Consider the following 22,296-nt stretch of genomic DNA (forward strand, 5'->3'; position numbering starts at 1 on the left):
AGTACACATTTAGCAACTCATCCCTTCCTTCTCCTTCCACAAGGAGATTCTCTTTTGCTGCATAATTGCTCACACTATCCATTTGAATGTACGCATCTTATTTTGATGTTTAAATAAGACTTTTGGTTCCCTCTTCAGTTAGCTGCTAATCTAAACGTATATACTTTATTTGCTGCTTTGATTCCCTGTTTTAGATCTCCTCTGCACTTTTGATATAGTGCTAGAAAGCGTGAGGTGTTCTCATCGAATTAACTTTACCACCATTGTAAGGGGATACTTCACTCCATTCCTCACCTCCTCTCTGAATTTCCTCTGGGTCACTGCGTAAATAAAAGTGTTCGTGCAGCAACTCAGGAGCTGGAGCATGAAGCCAATTTCCGGTACAAATGTGGGCAGAGAAACAGGGTATCCCAAGTAATCCAATCGTCTCAATATAGAACAGACCATGAACACCACCCATAACAGTATGAAATTCCCTGATATAACAAACAGTACAATCATCGATTTCCTTCGGTTCTCCATCTCTGGGTCACTGGGGCTCTCGCCACTGCTCTGACCCCGGAGTCTACTGCGGGCTCTGCTGGACACTAAAATGTGTCTGACCGTTAAAGCATTGAACAGTGGAATCAAAATAAATGGAATAAAAGGTGTTAAAATGTAATGCATTAATTCAACGATATTCCAGACTAGTGAACGAGATACACTTGATAACACGCGGCAAAACCATGGACTGTTGGACAGCCAATATTTACTTGTATACAGAAAATACCAGAAAATGTTCCTCAGACAGCTCAGCACTGTCACTGTTCCTAGAACCACAGTCGCTGTTTCCTCCGTGCAATATTTCAATTTCAGCTTCTGGCAGCAAATGGCCACAAATCGATCGAAGGTGAAAGTGACCGTGAACCAGACAGAACAATCTGTGGCTGCATAAAGCAGGATAGCATGAATATTACATATTCTAACGTTCAACAGAAAAAGAAATTGATCCCGATAAACAATAGGAATCTGCCTCAGTATCAGATCGATGATCACGACCAGTAGATCCGCCATTGCCATGGCCACCAGGTAGTGAGTGACACATTTGGAGAGACCGCACTTTCCCCGAGACAGGATCGCAATCGTCACCACGTTAACTGTGAGCAAGAGAAAAATAGGGACATTATTCACAAACAGTGAGTAATAACAGAAGTTTGATGAGTTTCCAATGAAGTAATAGAGTAGCTTGCAGACGATCTGTCTAATGTCCCTTCGCAATCATTTGAAATTCACCAAGAAATGAGCAGCGTGTCTTTGCATCCAGTGATGGATTCTAATTATTTTACCAGCATCCTGGATATAAGTTTGTAATCAGAGTCAGCAGTAATGAATCGGCTAATGAAGCTTTTTGTGGGAGATAGTTCCAGATTTCCACCGGTTTAGATGACTTTGCCAAAACTATGGTAAACAAGGAGGTTATCGGCACACTGTATGAGATTCTTTTAAATAGATCAATTGGAGGTACGAGAAAGACTGAATGTACATAAAGTGGAAAATTCACCCGGTGTAGCTGGTATGAAGCCTCGTTTGCTGAGGAAAGTAAGTGTATAAATTACACAGGTACTGGCGACAGTCTCCAATTCTCCTTCGCTTCAGGGGTGCTGGCAGAGGACTGTTGGATTGAAAATGCTGCATCCTTGTTCGAAAAAGGGGAGCAGGACAAACCTGGCAATTACAGGCTCATCAGTTTAACGTCAGTAGTGGGGAAGTTTTGAGAAGCGTTTAGAACCCTGAATAATAAAGAAAGAAGCGTCAGGTGTTTGACTGTACTGATTGAGTTTTGAGATAACATAACAAAACAGATTTTTTGAGGCTAGTGCAGTTGATCTTGTCGATGTGGACATTCAAAACACATAAATGCCTTGTTAGTAAAATTAACAACCATGGCCTAAAAGAGGCAGTATTAGCATGGATACATAATTGGTTAAGGGATAGAAAACAGAGAGTTATGGTGAATGGCTGTTTCTCGAACTGGAGTGTGGTATACCGCGGGGGTTCCCAAGGTTCAGTTCTCGGACCACTGTGTTTTTGATATACATTAATGAGTTGGACTTGTGGGCAGCGGGCAACATTTAAAAATGTGCACATTACACGCAATTTCAAAGAGTGGCAAATAATAGGGAAGATATTAATCGTCTTCAATAGGACAGAGACAAGTGGGTGGAATCGGCAGACATATGGCGGATGAAATCAGTGCAGGAACGTGTGAAGTGATATAGTTTGGTTGGTAGAATGAAAAGAGACAATGCGAGCTAAATGGTACAATTGAAAAGGGGGTGAATGAACAGAGAGTCTGGGGGGTGTTCTTCCAGAAATCATTGAAAGTGGCAAAAAAAAGTAACAAAACAGGTTAATAAAGTATATGTAACTCTGGGTTTTATCAATAGAGGCATATAATACAACGGCGAAAACTTTTTACGAAACATATTTAAAAGAATTGTTCGGCCACAGCTAGAATAGTGTACAAGTGTGGACACCTTCTATTAGGAAAAATGTGAAGGCTTTGAATAGGATACAGAAGAGAGTTACTTGATTGGTTCCAGACATGGAGGATAACTGTTCCATGGATAGACTGGAGGCGCTGGTGTTGATCTCCTTAGAACAGAGAAGGCTTTGATCGAGGTGGTAAAAATCCTGAAGAGTTTAGGTAAAGTAATTAAACATAACTCTTTCCATTGGCTGGTGGTTTGATAACCAAAGGGCACAGATTAAAGTTGATTGGTGAAAAATCCAGAAGCGACATGATGAAAACCTTGTCTATGGAACGTGTGGCTAGGATTTGGAATGCACTGCCTGATAGGGTGGAAGATACAGATTCAATAGTAGCTTGTAAAAGGGAATTGGATCAATACTTGAAGGAGTAAAAGTTACAGGGAAATGGGCGAAGAGAGGTGGTGCAGAACTACCTTCATCAGGGCCGGCTCAGGCTGGATGGGCAGAATGGACTCCTACTGCACTTTACTATTCTATATGTCTATCATTCTACTTCCACTACCTGTTGTGTTAACAATACTTACTGAAATGATCCCCGAACGGTCTCGCTGAAAATGTAATGCTGTGTCCACTTTTTCCTGGACTCTTCCACCAGAGGAAATGGTTACTCTCTACCTAACCTATCAAATGCTTTAATCATCTTAAACTCCTCAATTAGATAACCCCTTAATCTTTTATATTCAGTAAAATACAACCTCCATCACTGAAAGCTTCCCTCCAATTTAAAGCGTTCAGTGCCAGTGCCATTCTCGTGACTATGTGCTGCACCCTGTTGAAGACCAATCAATTTTTTCCTGAGGTGCGGTGCCTAGAATTGAATGCAGCATCCAGATGGGGTCTCAGCAGAACTCTATAGCGCTGCAACCTTACATCGATCCCTTTGTATACCCACTCTCTTGCGATAAAGGCCAGCATTCCAAAAGCAGTTTTAAATGATTTACGTGTGTGCCAGTGGTAGAAGGAGAAGCTGGAACGTTTCCAGGTTTGAATTACAGCGTGTGTGATTTTGTTTTTGGAGGGATACAACTTTTCCTAATGTCCCGATGTGTGGAGGTGAAACAAGAGGCCTGGCAGTGATGGGAATGGGAGAATCGATGGTGCGCTCTGAATGGGGCAGTTGGCTAACCAGAGCAACTCTTTGATCTGTGATGGACTATGGTCACTTGGTGAAGGCATTTGTGACTTCTGTACAATGGTAGAAATCAAGCCTTCACAACCAGCGCTTGCAATGAGACTGACTGTTAGCGCCGCCGTGGGCATGAACGTGATGGGAAAATGCACTCAATTTTTCCTCCCATAAGAGAAATTCAATCTGGATTCCGAATGGTCAATAATTGATTCCAGACATGCTAGACTCCCAGCTCGGCAATTGGATATTCTCCATCACGTTAAAATTAATTATTTGCCATAAAGCAATTAGTTCAGTGAAATAATAATAAAAAGTAACTCAAACTAAGAATTCTAACACCCCGATTATGAACCAGTGACATTAATGTTCCACCGAAAATAATAGAAAGTGAGTCAGCTGAACCAGATTGGATCATTACTCATTTTTATTTACTTTTTAAGAGTGATTTATACAATTAAATAATTTGCTATATTCTGCAGAAATTAACGATCTTGTGAGGTCACAAAATATTTTCTCATCTGACACTCAGATTCAGCATTGACAGCAAAATGCACACTTTTAATGAAGAGAATGATCGAACAACATGGTTTGTTTTGTGCTGTGAATCAATACTGGGAACTTAATAATATTACCTGACATGGAGCTATTAATGACCATTAAAGACACACTAATCATTGAGCTGGTACCAGCGAATGGGAATTCACATCACGCTGTTCAACTCCAGTTCCTAAAATACCATCCCCAGGTAGTTACTTACGTGGGACACCGACAGCAGCCAAGATGGGGTAGTAACTTTTTTGTACATCATTAAGCGCCCAGAGAATCTTGAGTTTGATCAGGTAACCAAGAGACATTATTTCCCTTTTGGTAAGAATCGATTGTTCGAAGGTTGATGTTGAAGCTGGGAGCAGTTCTACGATTAAGACATTCGGAGGTTTTCACTTATTTATAGCAGAGAAAATTCGTTAGGTCAGTAAACCGTGTCTCCTGCTGCCTGGGCTTAATTACAACCAGTGAACAAACAGATGACATCAACAACTTTGACAATAAGACTCTTAACAAGAAATGCGGAAATTCCAATCAGCCAAAGCCATAAAGACCAATCTCACACCCTAACAAGAATTTTCATAGGTGCATTTTCCTAATCAAACTCCAAGGAGAGATTGGGTTATCCCAGTGCCATCAAAGAACAACTCTAATAAGGTGCCCCCTTTTAGAGAGGCACATCTGATAAACAATGTAAGGAATACAACTAAACAAAGGAATGTTATGAACTGAAATAACATCGTATTCCCTGTATCCTGCTGTCAAGTTCAACAGATGCTCCCTGACCTGCTGACTGTTCCACCATTATGTTTCCTTTATTTCAGACTTCTAGCATCCGCCATATGTTGTGATTGTTTTAAGAATTTAGAAAACATAGGCTTATCACTTGCTCTGTGTTCCCTGTTTAATAAAATAAATCAGCCACCGGAAACATCAATTCCGATTGATGACACCGGCCAGAATGTGTATAAGAGAATAAGAACATAAGAATCGGAGCAGGAATAGGTTATGTGGCCCCTCGAGCCTGCTCCGCCATTCAATAATATCATGACTGATCTGATCATGGGCTCAGCTCCACTTCCCTGCCCGCTCCCCATAACCTTTCACTCCCCGCTTATATTATGCAGTAACAAAGAAAAAACAAATGAAAGAATTAAATAAATAAATAAATAACTTATGAAATAAATGAGTCAGTGATGTGGTGTAGACAAAATTGTAACAATTGCTGGTCACAATTAAGTACAGACTCATGGAGATCGTGTGCTGGTGATCCCTCTACAAATTAAAACGAAAAGTTAATATTACTTTTCAATGAACATGGAGAGAGATTTAAGAACAGCACATCAAGTACTTGTACACCACAATTGCTCCGCGAAATGTTAGGGTTTTATAAATTTGGACGGACATCAGCACCATAAGCGTGACTCACCATCGGTGAATTACTGACATAGAAACATAGAAATTTACAGCGCAGAAGGAGGCCATTTCGGTCCATCGTGTCCGTGCCGGCCGACAAAGAGCCGCACGGCTCTCGGTCAGCAGCCCTAAAGGTTACATATAAACCTATGAACAATGAACAATGGTGGAAAGGTGATGAGTACCCAGCCCAACCAGTCTGACCCACACAACTGCGACACCCCTTATACTGAAACATTCCACACTCCACCCCAACCAGAGCCATGTGATCTGCTCGGAGAGGCAAAAACTAGATAGCTGGGGATATTGTGCAGCTGCAGATTCAGAAACCTGCCACTCTCTCCAACCTCTGACTGATTACATCCGGCTTTACCTGCTCCTTATCCTGAACGGCCACACTCTCCGTCCTCTGACTGATTACACACTGCTTCACCTGCTCCTTATCCTGAACGGCCACAATCTCCGTCCTCTGATTGATTACACCCTGCTTTACCTGCTCCTTATCCTGAACAGACACTCTCTCCATCCTCTGACTGATTACGCCTGGCTTTACCTGCTCCTTATCCTGAATGGCCACACTCTCCGTCCTCTGACTGATTACACCCTGCTTTACCTGATCCTTATCCTGAACGGCCACACTCTTCGTCCTCTGACTGATTACACTCTGCTTTACCTGCTCCTTATCCTGAACGGCCACACTCTTCGTCCTCTGACTGATTACACCCTGCTTTACCTGCTCCTTATCCTGAACGGCCACAATCTCCGTCCTCTGATTGATTACACCCTGCTTTACCTGCTCCTTATCCTGAATAGTCACTCTCTCCATCCTCTGACTGATTACGCCTGGCTTTACCTGCTCCTTATCCTGAACGGCCACACTCTTCGTCCTCTGACTGATTACACTCTGCTTTACCTGCTCCTTATCCTGAACGGCCACACTCTTCGTCCTCTGACTGATTACACTCTGCTTTACCTGCTCCTTATCCTGAACGGCCACACTCTTCTTCCTCTGACTGATTACACTCTGCTTTACCTGCTCCTCATCCTGAACGGCCACACTCTTCGTCCTCTGACTGATTACACTCTGCTTTACCTGCTCCTTATCCTGAACGGCCACACTCTCCGTCCTCTGACTGATTACACCCTGCTTTACCTGCTCCTTATCCTGAACGGCCACACTCTCCGTCCTCTGACTGATTATACCCGGCTTTACCTGCTCCTTATCCTGAACGGCCACACTCTCAGTCCTCTGACCTATTACACTCGGCTTTACCTGCTTCTTATCCTGAACGGCCACACTCTCCGTCCTCTGACTGATTATACCCGGCTTTACCTGCTCCTTGTCCTGAACGGCCACACTCTCCGTCCTCTGACTGATTACACCCGGCTTTACCTGCTTCTTATCCTAAACGACCTACCTTCGCCTTTCCATCTCTGCTTGTTTTTTTATCTACTTTGGCCTGTGGTAAATCAGTAATTTAACCAAAGATATGACCACAGTTTGACCCCTTCACTAAGTCGGGTGAATTATTTGTGGGTAAAGTGCACATCACTCAGATATACCTTCAATATGCTGACGAGCAGTGACTCGATAAACGCTATTTCCTTTACCCTGTCTTTGTCTGAATGAGCGGCAGCAAATCATCTATTGAGCTAAGTAATACCCGTTCCATCTACCCCTGCATTTTGCCAGTCAGCATTGTTCACCTATGGACTCGAGTAAAACGCATTGTACTTAAATCACCACCTTACTGACAGACACTGATGTAACTAGTGAGCCTAGTACTGCACCTTCCACTTGCCCTCCATCTCAGTAACCAGCACTAATTCATCTTTCGACCCGAGTACTCTCCCATCCCCTTTCCTCCCCCTTCCCATCATATCGGCAAGCACTGACTCACCTATTGATCCATTTCGCCACTATCACCATCACACTGACCAGCACTGACTCACCTATTGATCCATTTCACCTGTATCACCATCGCACTGACCAGCACTGGTTCACCTATGCCTTACTCTCTCTTAGCCCTTCCATCTTACACACGAGCCCTGATTCACTTACTGAGCCTAATCCTAGCGATCCCACTACCCCACCACATACCATCATGCTGAAGAGCACAGATTCTCCTATTGAGCCTTATCAATCCTACTACCTCCTCCATCTTACTGACTGGCACTGAATCACTTATTTAGCTGAGTACTACCTCCGTTGCACTAACCAGCACTAATTCACCTGTGGGGCCGAGTTCACTCGGATCCATCAGTGCGGTGTCTTCCATTGTGAATGGTGAGGTGGGAACCTTGCAACTCGGGTGGAACTGGCCGAGAAGAAGGTTCTCCAAAGATAAAAGAATGAGGAACACAACTGGAAATCATGTCACATTCACTTGTAGTGGTCTAAGAATACCATGTTTCAGACCAGTTACTTTCTACCTCAGAACAAAACACCACGAATGAACAGACTCAATTATAAAAGTCTACGTTTTTATACCCTGCCATATTAAATGGCTTAAAATGCTCACTCTAATGTAAGGCATGAACGAATTGCATCCATCTCTCATATATTTCTGTAACATTCCTACGAAGGATGATTCTTGGGATCAGCGACCCAAATAGCACAAGTTTCTTTCCGATCACTCTCCTGTTTATTAACGAGAATGACATCGAACACACAGAATTCTGTGCTGATGTTATAATATTCCACACGAATCTATCCTACTCTCTGTGGTCGCGAGTACCAATTTCTAATCACTCTCTGCGTACAGACATTTCTCCTCATTTCCCCACTGGATTTATGAGTGACCATCTTGTATTGATGGTGCCAGAATTGTATTCTCCCACACGTGGAAATCTTCTCTCCGCATCTACCCTGTCGAATCCATTCAGAATGTTTGAGACTTCTATCAGGTCACATCTAAGCCTCCTCCTTTCTAACGGAAAAGGGACAATGTTGAATTGATGCCGAAAGTTCTAATCTCTCAGTTCGGGAACAATCCTTATTTGCTCTTTTACAAGTGTTTCTTTGTCATTTATAGGTTGGGATCAGAACGATGCAGAGTATTATAAGTGTGGGCGGTGCAAGGTCGTATATAATTTGAAGATAGCTTCACTAATTTTAAATCTATATACACGGAAATAAATCCCATGGCGTTGAGAGCATTTTACTTGCTTTCCTAACCTGCGATACTGCTTTTAATGATTAGTTAAATTGTGGCCTTTAATCCCGTTGCTCTATGCTTTCACTTTCTTATTTTCTAAAGAATAGGCGGTGTTTCTATTCTTCCTGCCAAATTGCATCGCCTCACATTTATAGAAACATCGAAACATAGAAACTTACAGCGCCGAAGGAGGCCTTTTCAGCCAATCGTGTCCGCGCCGGCCGACAAAGAGCCGCACAGCCCTCGGTCAGCATTCCTGAAGGTTACAAATAAACCTATGAACAATGAACAATGGCGGAAATGTAAAGAGCACCCAGCCCAACCAGTCTGCCCCACACAACTGCGACATCCCTGACACTGAAACATTCTACACTCCACGCCAACCAGAGCCATGTGACCTCCTGGGAGAGGCAAAAACCAGATAGCTGGTGATATTATGCAGCTGCAGATTCAGAACCCTGCCACCCTCTCCGTCCTCTGAATGATTACACCCGGCTTTACCTGCTCCTTATCCTGAACGACCTCCCCTCGCCTTTCCGTCTCTGCTCGTTGTTTATCTACTTTGGCCTGTGGTAAATCAGTAATTTAACCAAGTATATGGCCACAGCTTGACCCCTTTATTGAGAAGGGTGAGTTATTGCGGGTATCATACACATCACTCAGATGTACCTTCAATATGCTGACGAGCAGTGACTCGCCCAACGCGACTTCCCTTACCCTGTCTTTGTCTCAATGAGCGGCAGCAAATCACCTATTGAGCCTAGTAATACCCGTTCCATCTACCCCTGCATTCCTCCAGTCAGTATTGATTCACCTATGGACTCTAGTAAAGCGCATTCTACGTAAATCACCACCTTACTGACAGACACTGATGTAACTATTGAGCCTAGTACTGCACCTTCCACTTGTCCTCCATCTCAGTAACCAGCATTAATTCATCTATAGACCTAGCACTCTCCCATCCCCTTTCCTCCCCCTCCCTGTCATATTGACAAGCACTGACTGGATCTATTGATCCATTTCACCACTATCACCATCACACTGACCAGCACTGACTCAGCTATTGATCTGGTACGACCCATTTCACTATCACCATCACACTGACCAGCACTGAGTCAACTATTGAGTGCCGTACTACCCGTTCTACGACTCATCCATCTCACTAACCTGAATTGATTCCACTTTAGACCCTATTACCACCCATTTCACTGTACACCCACTTAGCACTGACCAGCACTGGTTCATCTATGCGTTCCTCTCTCTTCGCTCTTCCATCTTACTCACGAGCCCTGATTCACTTACTGAGCCTAATCCTAGCGATCCCACTACCCAACCACATACCATCATGCTGAAGAGCACAGATTCTCCTATTGAGCCTTATCAATCCCACTACCTCCTCCATCTTACTGACTGACACTGAATCACTTATTGAGCTGAGTACTACCTCCGTTGCACTAACCAGCACTAATTCACCTGTGGGGCCTAGTTCACTCAGATCCATCAGTGCAGTACCTTCCATTGTGAACGGTGGGGAGGGAACCTTGCCTCTTGAGTGGAACCGGCCGAGAAGAAGGTTCTCCAAAGATAAAAGAATGAGGAACACAACTGGAAATCATGTCATGTTCACTTGTAGTCGTGTAGGAATACTATGTTTCAGATCAGTTACTTTCTACCTCAGAACAAAACACCACGGATGTACAGACTCAATTATAAAGTCTACGTTTTTATACCTTGCCATATTAAATGGCTTAAAGTGCTCACTGTAATGTAAGGCATGAACGAATTGCATCCATCACTCATATATTTCTGTAACATTCCTGCGAAGGATGATTTCTTGGGATCAGCGACCCAAATATCACAAGTTTCTTTCCGATCACTCTCCTGTTTATTAACTAGAATGACATCGAACACACAGAATTTTGTGCTGATGGTATAATATTCCACACAAATCTATCCTACTCCCTGTGGTCGCGAGTACCAATGTCTAATCACTCGCTGAGTACAGACATTTCTCCTCATTTCCCCACTGGATTTATGAGTGACCATCTTGTATTGATGGTGCTTAGAATTGGATTCTCCCACACGTGGAAATGTTCTCTCCGCATCTACCCTGTCGAATCCATTCAGAATGTTTGAGACCTCTATCAGGTCACATCTAAGCCTCCTCATTTCTAACGGAAAAGGGACAGTGTTGAATCTTTGCCGAATATTCCAATCTCTCACTTCGGGATCAATCCTTATTTTCTCTTTTACAAGTGCTTTTCTGTCTTTTATAGGTTGAGGATCAGAACGATGCAGAGTATTATAAGTGTGGGCGGTGCAAGGTCGTATATAATTTGAAGATAGCTTCACTAATTTTAAATCTATACTCACGGAAATAAATCCCAGGGCGTTGTGAGCATTTTAATTGCTTTCCTAACCTGGGATGCTGCTTTTAATGATTAGTTAAATTGTGGCCTTTGATCCCGTTGCTCTACACCTTCACTTTCTTAATTTCTAAAGAATGGGCGGTGTTTCTATTATTCCTGAGAAATTGGCATTGCCTCACATTTATAGAAACATCGAAACATCGAAATTTACAGCGCAGAAGGAGGCTATTTCGGCCCATCGTGTCCTCGCCGGCCGACAAAGAGCCACATGGCCCTCGGTCAGCATCCCTAAAGGTTACATATAAACCTGTGAACAATGACGGAAAGGCAAAGAGCATCCAGCTCAAACAGTCCACCCCACACTACTGCAACACCTCTTATAGTGAAACACTCGACTCACCACCCAAACCGGAGCCAATTTCCTGGGAGAGGCAAAACCAGATAAAAACCCAGGACAATTGGGGAAAAGAAATTCTGACCAAATTCCTCGCTGACCCATCCAGGCAATCGAAACAAGTCCAGCAGATCATGCTGGCCGTATTCAATTCCTGCAGTATTTACCATTATATCTGCACCATCCAACAAAAGGTCATCCAGTCTAATCCCAATTACCAGCTCTCGGTACGTAACCCTGCAGGTTACGGCACTTTAAGTGCACACCCAAGCACCTTTCAAATGTGGTGAGTTTTTCTGCATCCACCACTCTTCCAGGCAGTGAGCTCCAGATTCCCACAATCCTCTGCATGTAGAAGCCCCACCCCTCCCCACCTCAAATCCCCTCTGAACCTTCCACCAACCAGCTTAAAACTATACCCCCTCATATTAGACCCCTCCACCAATGGAACTAGACCCTTGCTATCCACTATGTCCAGGCCCCTCAATATTTTGTACACCTCAAGAGGTCTCCTCTCAAGCTCATCTTTTCCAATGAGAACAAACCCAGTCTATCCAATATGTCCTCATAGCTAAGATTCTCCATTCCAGGCAGCATCTTAGTAAATCTCCTCTGCACCCTCTCTAGTGCAATCACGTCCTTCCTTTAATAACGTGACCAGAACTGCACGCAGTTCTCCAGCTGTGGCCAAAACTGATTATTATACAATTGAAGCATAACCTCCCTGCTCTTGTATTCTATGCCTCGGCCAATAAAGGCAAGCATTCCGTTTGTCTTCTAAACCAACTTATCCACCTGGCCTGCTACTTTCAGTGATCTGTGGACAAGTGATCCACGATCCCTACCACTTAATGTGTATACTCTATCCTTATTAGCCCTCACAAAGTGCATTACCTCAAACTTCTCGGAATTAAATTCCATTTGCCACTGCTCTGCCCACCAGACCAGTAGATTGATATCCTCCTGCAGCCTATGACTTTCCTTTTCATTATCAACCACACAGCCAAGATTAGTGTCGTCTGAAAACTTCTTCATCATAATCCCTATATTCGAATCTAAATCATAGATATGTTCCACAAAAAGCAAGGGACCCAGTACTGAGCCCGACGGAATCCCACTGGAAACATCCTTCCAGTCACAAAAACATCCATCAACTATTACTCTTTGCTTCCTATCTCCAAGCCAAATTTGATCTAACTTGCCTCTTTGCGCTGTATCCCATGGGCTTTAACCTTCATGAATAGCCTACCAAGTGGGACCTTATCAAAAGCCTTGCTATAGTCCATATATACTACAACAAATGTACTACTCTCATCGACCCTCTTGGTTACCTCCTCAAAAACTTCAGTCAGGTTAGACAATCGCGATCTTCCCTTCACAAATCCGTGCTGACTGTCAGTAATTAATCCTTGCCTTTCCAAATGTAGATTTATCCTGCCGATGTTTAAGTTCATTTGCCACTTTCCTGCCCATTCGGCATGTTTCCTGATGTATTCTTGTATTGTGGTGTATTCTCCCTCGGTGTTACCTATAACCCCGGCTGTGTACCATCTGTAAATGCTGATATTGGGTTATATGTTCCAAAGTTCAAATCATTACTGTACATTCCCGGCAATGATCCTCGCACAACACAGCTTTCAAGCTTCCCCAAACTGATTAAATACCATTATCCCCTTTTATCGGCGTTATTATGTTTCGTGAATTTTCTATCCATTCAGATCATTGTACCCTGATTCTACTTGCACTAATATTTGTCGTTTGCCTATCTCGTGGGATCTTACCACAGGAAATAGAATATTACTAAAATGGAAGGAGGCCATGAGTCCCATCAAGTCTGCGCTGGCTCTTCCAAAGATCAATGTGCTCAGCCTCAGACCCCATTCTTTCCCCCATCCCGGCATTGTTTCTCGTTCAAGTATATATTCTACTACCTTTTGGAAGGCTGCTCTTGAATCTGTATTAAGCACCCAGCCAGGCATACCAAATCATAAAAACGTGATGCAGAAAATAGTTTTACTCATATTGCCTCTAGTTCTTCTGCCAAATGCCTTAAATCCGTGCCCTCTGGTTATCGACACTTCATCCAATGGAAACTTTTTCTCTTTATTTACTAATGTAAACACATCATAATTTAATTTTAAACTCCTTTATCAAATCTCCTTGTAGCCTTCTTGCAGCGAGGATCAGAACCCCAGCTTCTCCAGCCTACCCACGTAACTGTAATGACTCATTCCTGGCACCATTCTGTCTAATCTCTTCTGTCCCCTCTCCTAAGCCTTTGCACCCTTCCTAAAGTGCAGTGCTCATAATTGGACACAATTCTCCAGCTGGGATTGAACCACAGCTTTATAAATGTTTAGCATAAGTTTCATTCTTTTGTACTCTATTCCTCTACAATCCCAAATGCATTTTAACCTGTCTCACCATCTTCAAAGATGAGCGCACAAACAGCCCAAGTCACTCTGTTCTTGCACCCCCGATAAAGTGGTCAAATTTAGCTTGTATTGTTGATCCGCAATCCATTAATACTATGATGAATTCCATCTGCCATGTGTCTGCCCATATCCACCAGCCTATCCAAGTCGTCTTAAAGTCATTCATTGGTCCTATACTTCAGGTCGAAAGCTTCCTTCGTACGATTGCCTCCGACCTGAAAAAAATCTCCGAATCTACCTGTTGGCCCGGAGGAATGTAGGAACGCCCTCGGAGGCCTCGATTCGCTGCGCTACACGTGGCCACCTGTCTTCGAGAAAGGTAAATCCAAGCTGGAGTCACGTGGGTCTGGACCACAAATCATTATGTGGTATTCTCCTTGACAATAATGGGATCTCTGTATGTTCAAGTTCCCATTACTCTCAATGAGAAAACCCCGAAATCACCCAAACACAACATAATAAATAAAACACCTCACATATTTTTAATTATTTCAAAATAAATGTAACTGAATGTTTTAGAAAAAATATATATGTTTTGTTAATTTTTTAATGTTTTAATTCTGTTAAAAATAAACTTGCATTAATGGGCAGAGATTTTGCAATAAAAATGTGCATTTAATTGAAATTTTATAAGTTTTAAAACTCTTACGGTGGTAAGAGTAGGCCATGTGCCTGCTTTCCCCAGGCGTAAAAGTTTGAAGGACATTAGCTGGGCAAGAGTTGGGCAAATAGCCCAATCCCTCCAATGCAAATGTCCTTCTCCCGGGGATGCAGAGGATCTGTGAAGAGAAATCTTGACAGATTGGAAAAGCTGGTTTTCGCTTTTGCAAGGCCTCGCCGGGCCTGTGTGCACGATGTGGCTGCAGCGATATTCATAAAAATAAAGATAGTAAATGCCTGCCATTGTGTGGCGTGAATGTTACTCGCCACTTATCAGCCCAAGTCTGAATGTGGTCCAGGTCTTGCTGTATGTGGGCACGGACTGCTTCATTATCTGAAGAGTTGCGAATGGAACTGAGCACTGTGCAGTCATCAGCAAACATCCCCACTTCTGACCTTATGATGGAGGAAAGGTCATTGATGAAATGGCTGATGATGGTTGGGCCTTGCACACTGCCCTAAGGAACTCCTGCAGCGATGTCCGGGGACTGGGATGATTGACCTACAACCACCACAACCATCTTCCTTTGTGTTAGGTATGACTTCAGCCAGTGGAGATTTTTCCCCTGATTTCCATTAACTTCAGTTTTACGAGGGCTTCTTGGTGCAACACTCATCAAATGCTGCCTTGTTGTCATGGGCAGTCATTCTCACCTCACCTCTGGAGTTCAGCACATTCGTCCATGTTTGGACCAAGGATGTAATGAGGTCTGAAGCCGAGAGGTCCTGGTGGAATTCAAACTGGGCATCGGCGAGCAGGTTATTGGTGAGTAAGTGTCACTCGATAGCACTGTCGACGACACCATCCATCACTTTGCTGATACAAAAGCAAAATACTGCGGATGCTGGAATCTGGAATAAAATCAGAAAATGCTGGAAACTCAGCAGGTCAGGCAGCGTCTGTGGAGAGGAAGCAGAGTTAAAGTTTCGGGTCGATGACCCTTCGTCAGGACTGGAGAGTGTTCAAAAAGAGAAAATTCTTAACCAGCACTGAAAGAGGGAGGGGAAGAGAGAACAAAAGGGAAGGTCTGTGATCGGGTGGAAGGCAGGAGAGATTAGAGAGACAAAAGGGGATGATGGGTCCAACTTCAAATGGTAATGCCAGGAGTGAGAAAAACATTGGCCAAGATAGGGTGTGAATGGTGGGATAATGACCAACTGCCATTAGAGACAAGGAGAGAAAAAGGAAGAAACTGGCTCGGGGGGCGGAGCGGGGATGCGGGATGCGAGGCTGGGGGGACGGCGGGGGATGGGAGCTAAAGATTGGCAGCGGTTACCTTCTGAAATTGTTGAACTCGATGTTGAGTCCAGAAGGCAGCAAAGTGCCTCAACGAAAGATGAGGTTCTGTTCCTCGAGCTTGCATTGAGCTTCGTTGGAACAGTGGAGGTGGCCAAGGATGGAGAGGTCAGAGTGGGAGTGGAGTGGAGAATTAAAGTGACAGGTGACTGGAAGCTCGGCTTCCTGACTCTTCCCTTCTCTTCCTTGACTTCTCCGCCTCCATCTCTGGGGATAGGCTTTCGACCAGTATCCGCTATAAGACCACTGACTCCCCCTCGCTGTCTGGACTACACTTCCTCCCATCCCACATCCCATAAGGACTCCATTCCTTTCTCCCACTTTCTCTGTCTCCATTGCATCTGCTCTGACGACACGACCTTCCACATGAGGAAGGACATTCTTGCTATTGAGGGAGTGCAGTGAAGGTTCACCAGACTGATTCCCGGGATGGCAGGACTGACATATGAAGAAATACTGGATCGACTAGGCTTATATTCGCTGGAATTTAGAAGAATGAGAGAGGATCCCATACAAGCATAGAAAATTCTGATGGGATTGGACAGGTTAGATGCAGGAAGAATGTTCCCGATGTTGGGGAAGTCCAGAACCAGGGGTCACAGTCGAAGGATAAGGTGTAAGCCAACTAGATCCGCGATGTGGTGAAACTTCTTCACCCAGAGAATTGTGAACCTGTGGAAATCTGTACCACAGAAAGTTGTTGAGCCCAGTTAATTGAATATATTCAAAAGGGAGTTAGATGTGTCCCTTCCGGCTAAAGGGATCAGCGGGTATGGAGAAAAGTCAGGAGTGGGCTACTGAAGTTGCATGATCAGCCATGATCATATTGAATGGTGGTGCAGGCTCGAAGGGCCAAATGGCCTACTCCTGCACCTATTTTCGATGTTTCTATATTAGTGCCTCTGACATGTCTTCCTTTTTCTTCATCAGAGGTTTCCCCTCCAGCATGGTTAACATGGCCCTCGACCGTGTCTGTTGTATTTCCCGCACCTCTACTCTCACCCCTTCCCCTCCATCTCAGAAACATGACAGCGTTCCCCTTGTCCTCATCTTTCAACCCACCAGCCTCCACATTCAAAGGATCATCCTCTGCCATTTCTGTGACCTCTAGTGTAATCCCACCACCAATCACATCTCCCCTCCCCTCTCAGCATTCCAAAGGGACCACTCCCTCCGTGATACCCTGGACATTCCGCAGTAATCTCCAGCATCCCGTCCCCTTCCCACGGCACCTTCCCGTGCAAGTGTAGGAGATGCAACACCTGTCGTTCTACCTCCTGCCTTCGCTTTATCCAGGGCCCCAAATACTCCTTCCAGGTGAAACAGCGATTTACTTGTACTTCTTTCAATATAGTATTCAATGTCTCCTACACTGTTCCAATGAAGCTCAATGCAAGCTCTAGGAACAGAACCTCATCTTTCGTTTAAACATTTTACAATCTTCTGGACTCAGCATCAAGTCCAAAAATTTCAGAGCGTAACCGCTGCCAATCTTTGGCTCCCATTCCCGCCCCGAGCCCCCCTCAGCATCTGGTTCTTTCTTTATTTTTTTTCTCCGTGACTCTAATGGCATTCGTACATAATCCAACCATTCACACCCTAACTCGACGAATGGTTTTCTAACTCATGTTATTACCATTTGAATTTGGGCCATCGTCCCTTTTGTCTCTCTAATCTCTCCTGTCTTCCACTCTATCACAGACCTTCCCTTTTCTTCTTTCTTCCCCTCCCCCTTTCGATGCTTGTTAAGAATCTGATATTTTCAAACATTCTCCAGTTTTTGACCGGAAACATCAACTCTGCTTCCTCTCCCCATCTACTGCCTGACCTGCTGAGATTTCCGGCATTTTCTGTTTTTATTAGTACTTTGCTGATGATTGAGAGGAGACTGAAGGGGCGGTAATTGGCCGGAGTGGACTTGTCCTACTTTTTGTGTACAGGACATACCTGGGTAGTTTTCCACATTGTCGGACAGATGCCAGTGTTGTAGCTGGGATGGTGGGACCTCAGGAGCAGGTCAATGTGCATCATCCACTCGGCACTTCTGGCTGAAGATGGTTGCAAACGCTCCAGCCTTGTCTTTTGCACTTGCGTGCTGGGGTCCACCATCATTGAGGGTGGGAATATTCATGGAGCCTCCTCCTTCCGTTAGTTGCTTAATGGTCCACCACCATTCACAATGGATGTCGCAGGATTGCAGAGCATGAATCTGATCCGTTGATTGTGGGATCGCTTAGTTCTGTCTGTAGCATGCTGCTTCCGCTGTTTAGCATGCATGTAGTCCTGTGTTGCAGCTTCCCCAGGTTGGCACCTTATCTTTAGGTACACTTGGTGCTGTTTCTGGCATGCTCCTCTACACTCCTCATTGAACCAGGGTTGGCCCCTGGCTGGATGGTAATGGGAGAGTAAGAGATATGCCGGGCCATGAGGTTACAGATTGTGGTGGAATACAATTCTGCTGCTGATGGCCCACAGCCGCCTCATGGATGCCCAGTTTTGAGCTGCTGGATCTGTTCTGAATCTATCCCATTTAGCACGGTGGTAGTGCCACACAACATGATGGAGGTTGTTCTCAGTGTGAAGACGGTCCTTCGTCTCCACAAGAACTAGATGGTGATCACAGCTCGCAATGGTGTCAGGGACAGATGCATCTGCAACAGCTAGATTGGTAAGAACAAAGTCAAGAAGGTTTTCCATTTGAGTTGGTTCTCGCACCACATGCCGCAGGCCATTTTGTCAGCTATTTCCTTCAGGATCCGGTCAGCTCGGTCAGTATTGGTGCGACTCAGCTTCGCGCACATACTGCAACATGGGAACAGGTGGAGTCCAGTTCGCCCATCACGTCTGTTCCACCATTCAATGATATCATGGCTGATCTGTATTAAACTCAATCTAACCGCCTTGGCCCTTTAAACTTACATTGTGCACATTATTACTTGGCTCAGAAACAGGCCCACCAGGACCACACTCTCTCCGAGCTTTCTTCCCACTGCTTCACCTAACTCCATCAACATATCATTCTACTGCTTCTGGCCTCATGTGTTGATCCAGCTTCCCTTAAACATACCTGTGCTATTCGACTCAACTACTGCTTGTCATTGGGAGTTCCACATTCTCAGCACTCTCTGGGTCAAGGCACTTTTCCCCTGAATTCCCTCAAGGATTTATTAGTGACAATTTGGGTACACGCTAGGACCATTCCCATTAACAGAGGACATTTTTTGACTCGTTACATGGCTCGGCCACGGTGCAAAGTCCAGCGAATCATCACAGGCCCAGAGGGTTGTGGGTACTCGGGGGTTAGGGAGGACCGGGTAGATTTTCATGAGCAGCACAGGTCTCACCAAGCATAGAAGTTACCACCAAGGTAGAAGCGAAAGCGAAATTAAGGTTAATCACACGTTAGTCATCATCTCATCATACGAAGCTTTATTATAACAGTCACGTGTTATTATAACAAACAATACATCTGTGATAACAAGCAATAACCAACAAGGTACAACAATAAAATCTATTTACCCTGACACTCCTCTGGGGAACCCGACCTGGTCCCAAACCTACATCCTGGGTCAATGGTAGTGAACACTGGGACAGACTTTGGACCGCGCAGTCTCTTTGACTCTTTAGAGAGGTGCTCCTCATCAGTGTTCTGTTTGACATCCTCAACTTGGAGAATCTTCTTGTGACCCCTGATCCATTGGAATGGCAGTGACTTCCTATCAGGGTAACCAGAGTTGATTAACCGATTTTGATTGCGTTCAAATCTTCTTCATTCTCACCGAGCAACGATCTTGCTTGGCAGAGTCTGGTTTGGTCAGTCTTATAGCAGCGAGTCTACCGTAGGGCATTTGTCTGGACCCCATCACAATTTCAACATGCAAAATTAACCATTTTTCTGAGGTTTGTTATCCCCTCCTTCAGGAAGCATTATCGCCACCGTTCACACATTCAGTTACTTGGCCAGGCAATTTGGTGACACCGATGTGTTGCCGACCATAACCGTGTACAGGTAAGAATCACCGTGACTTAGAGCTCGAAAGATGGTTGCAGCTACTTCACAACTCTTCACTCCCCAACATTGAGACAGAAAGCTTACGGGCTTGAGACCTCCTCAAACTACCTGCAGTAACTCTGAACAGGTTAAGGCAGTTGTGGTTACCCTGACTGTTTGAAGTTTCTCAGCCAGTCGTTTAACCAACATCGAAATGTTGCCCAGCGGGACCGCTTGGAGATCTATAATAACATAAGAACATAAGAAGTAGGAGCAGGAGTGGGCCATTCGGCCCCTCGAGCCTGTTCCATCATTCAATAAGAACATGGCTGATCTGATCATGGACTCAGCTCCACTTCCCTATCCGCTCCACATAATCCCTTTCTCCCTTTTCGCTGAAATATCTGTCTATCTCCGTCTTAAATATATTCAATGTCCCAGCTTCCACAGCTCTCTGGGGCAGAGAATTCCACAGATTTACAACCCTCTGAGAGAAGAAATTCCTCCTCATCTCAGTTTTAAATGGGCGGCCCCTTATTTAGAGACTATGTCCCCTAGTTTAAGTTTCCTCTGTTAGTGGAAATATCCTCTAAACATCCACCTTGTTTTGAACATAGACATATCTTATATGTGTCGATAACATCACATCTCTTTCTTCTTTGGAAGAGTCAGCGTTTGGCTGAGATGCTAAACTGAGGCTCCTATCTGCCAGGGATCCAGGTGGACGTGTAAGATCCAAGGGAGCTCCCCTGCTAAACAGTTCCTCATCCTCAACCTCCCCCCTCCCACTGTCTAAACTTCCCCAAGCCTCAACCCTGGTCCTAATAGACCCAAATAGGGGGTCTTAAAGGCTTAATCCCCACCCTAACTCCAACCCCGCAAATCCCAAAGTTCGGGCCTACCTCAGGCCTTCCGCCACACCGCACAACGGCGACTCCCGCTGGACCTCCTGCGGTGACTCGGTGCAACTTGGGCCTCCCGCCTGGACCTCCTGCGACGACTCGGTGTGGCTTGGGCCTCATGGCTGGACCTCCTGCGGTGATTCGGTGCGACTTGGGCCTCCCGGATGGACCTCCTGCGGCGGCTGGACAATTCGACATGATCGAGACCTCACGGTTGGACCTCCTGCGGCGACTGGGAGGCTGGACCTGGCAATCGGGCCTCCACCTCCTCCCCCTGGACCTCTCCTTCCCCATTGATGGCCTGGTCTTCTCTCCTCCTCCATCACATGGTGAGTACAATGGCTGTGACCACCCTACCCCCCCATTCTGAACCCCAGTGCACTGCTGGCCCCCCCCCAATGCATGCCCCTAACCAAGCCTTGGACCAGAGGCAATTAGGCCCATATAGAAGTGCCTGGTCTGCAGGCGTCCTGGACCCCCTTGCCACTGGACCAAGACCTCGCTTAGCTAAGCCTGTGTCATAGCCGGTGTTCAACGATCACCCCACGTTAAAAGAACTCACGCACAGGCATCTTCCACTCCTCTAACATGAAGTTTCGGACCTGGAACGTCAGGAACTCATGGACAACCCCAACAGCAACAGAGCGGCTCGCCGCACTGCCGTAATTGCCCGGGAACTTAGACGGATCGATATCAACCTCGCAGCCCTAAGGGAGACCCGGCGGGCAGGGGAAAGCCAGCTTAAGGAACAAGGTGGAGGTTACACCTTGTTCTGGAAAGGGAAACCAGAGGCAGAACGCTGCTTCCATGGAGTCGGCTTCGCAATCAAAAACGAGCTGGTCGACCGCCTCAAAGACTCCCCCTGCAGGACTAATGAATGCCTCATGTCACTTCGACTCACCCTATCCCGGAACCAGTGCTCCACAGTCATCAGTGCTTAAGCCCCAACCTCGAAAAATCCCTGACCTGCGTCCCCTCGGGCGACAAACTGATCCTCCTCGCCGACTTCAATGCCAGGGTCAGCAGGGACACAGACCTCTGGGGAGGCGTGATCGGCAGAGAGGGGATAGGGAAAGCCAACTCCAGCGGTACCCTACTCCTGACAAAATGTATAGAGCATGAATTTGTTCCACCAGAGAAACAAATATAAGGCATTGTGGCAACACCCCCGCTCCAAACACTGGTAGTTGCTCGACTATATCATCGTCTGAGCCCGGGATCGTACGGATGTGCGCATCACCTGCGCCATGACAGGAGCTGATGACTGCTGGACGGACCACCGCCTAATCCGATCCATCATTGACATCAACATAGCCCCAAAGCGAAGGGGGCAGCAGAAGCAGTGCTGCAAAAAAGTCAATGCCGGGGCACTTAAGGACCCAGCTAAGAGAGCCGATTACAGTCAGTGCCTCACAGCTAACCTGGCGCGCCTTGATGACCCCGAGACGCAGAATGCCCACAGCACTT

At 45.4% G+C, this 22,296-nt stretch overlaps 1 protein-coding gene across 1 annotated transcript; it reads right to left on the reverse strand.

Moving 5' to 3' along the window:
* Positions 1-240: 240 nt before the first annotated feature.
* LOC139254834 (probable G-protein coupled receptor 139) lies at positions 241-4,515 on the reverse strand. Its single transcript, XM_070873845.1, has 2 exons — positions 4,419-4,515; positions 241-1,136 (listed from the first exon to the last, which is right to left on the reverse strand). Exons 1-2 carry the CDS (start codon positions 4,513-4,515, stop codon positions 241-243), a joined length of 993 nt encoding a protein of 330 aa, XP_070729946.1.
* Between the last annotated feature and the right edge of the window lie 17,781 nt (positions 4,516-22,296).

The sequence above is a fragment of the Pristiophorus japonicus genome, unplaced genomic scaffold (assembly GCF_044704955.1).
Source record: "Pristiophorus japonicus isolate sPriJap1 unplaced genomic scaffold, sPriJap1.hap1 HAP1_SCAFFOLD_58, whole genome shotgun sequence".
Lineage (NCBI taxonomy): Eukaryota > Metazoa > Chordata > Chondrichthyes > Pristiophoridae > Pristiophorus > Pristiophorus japonicus.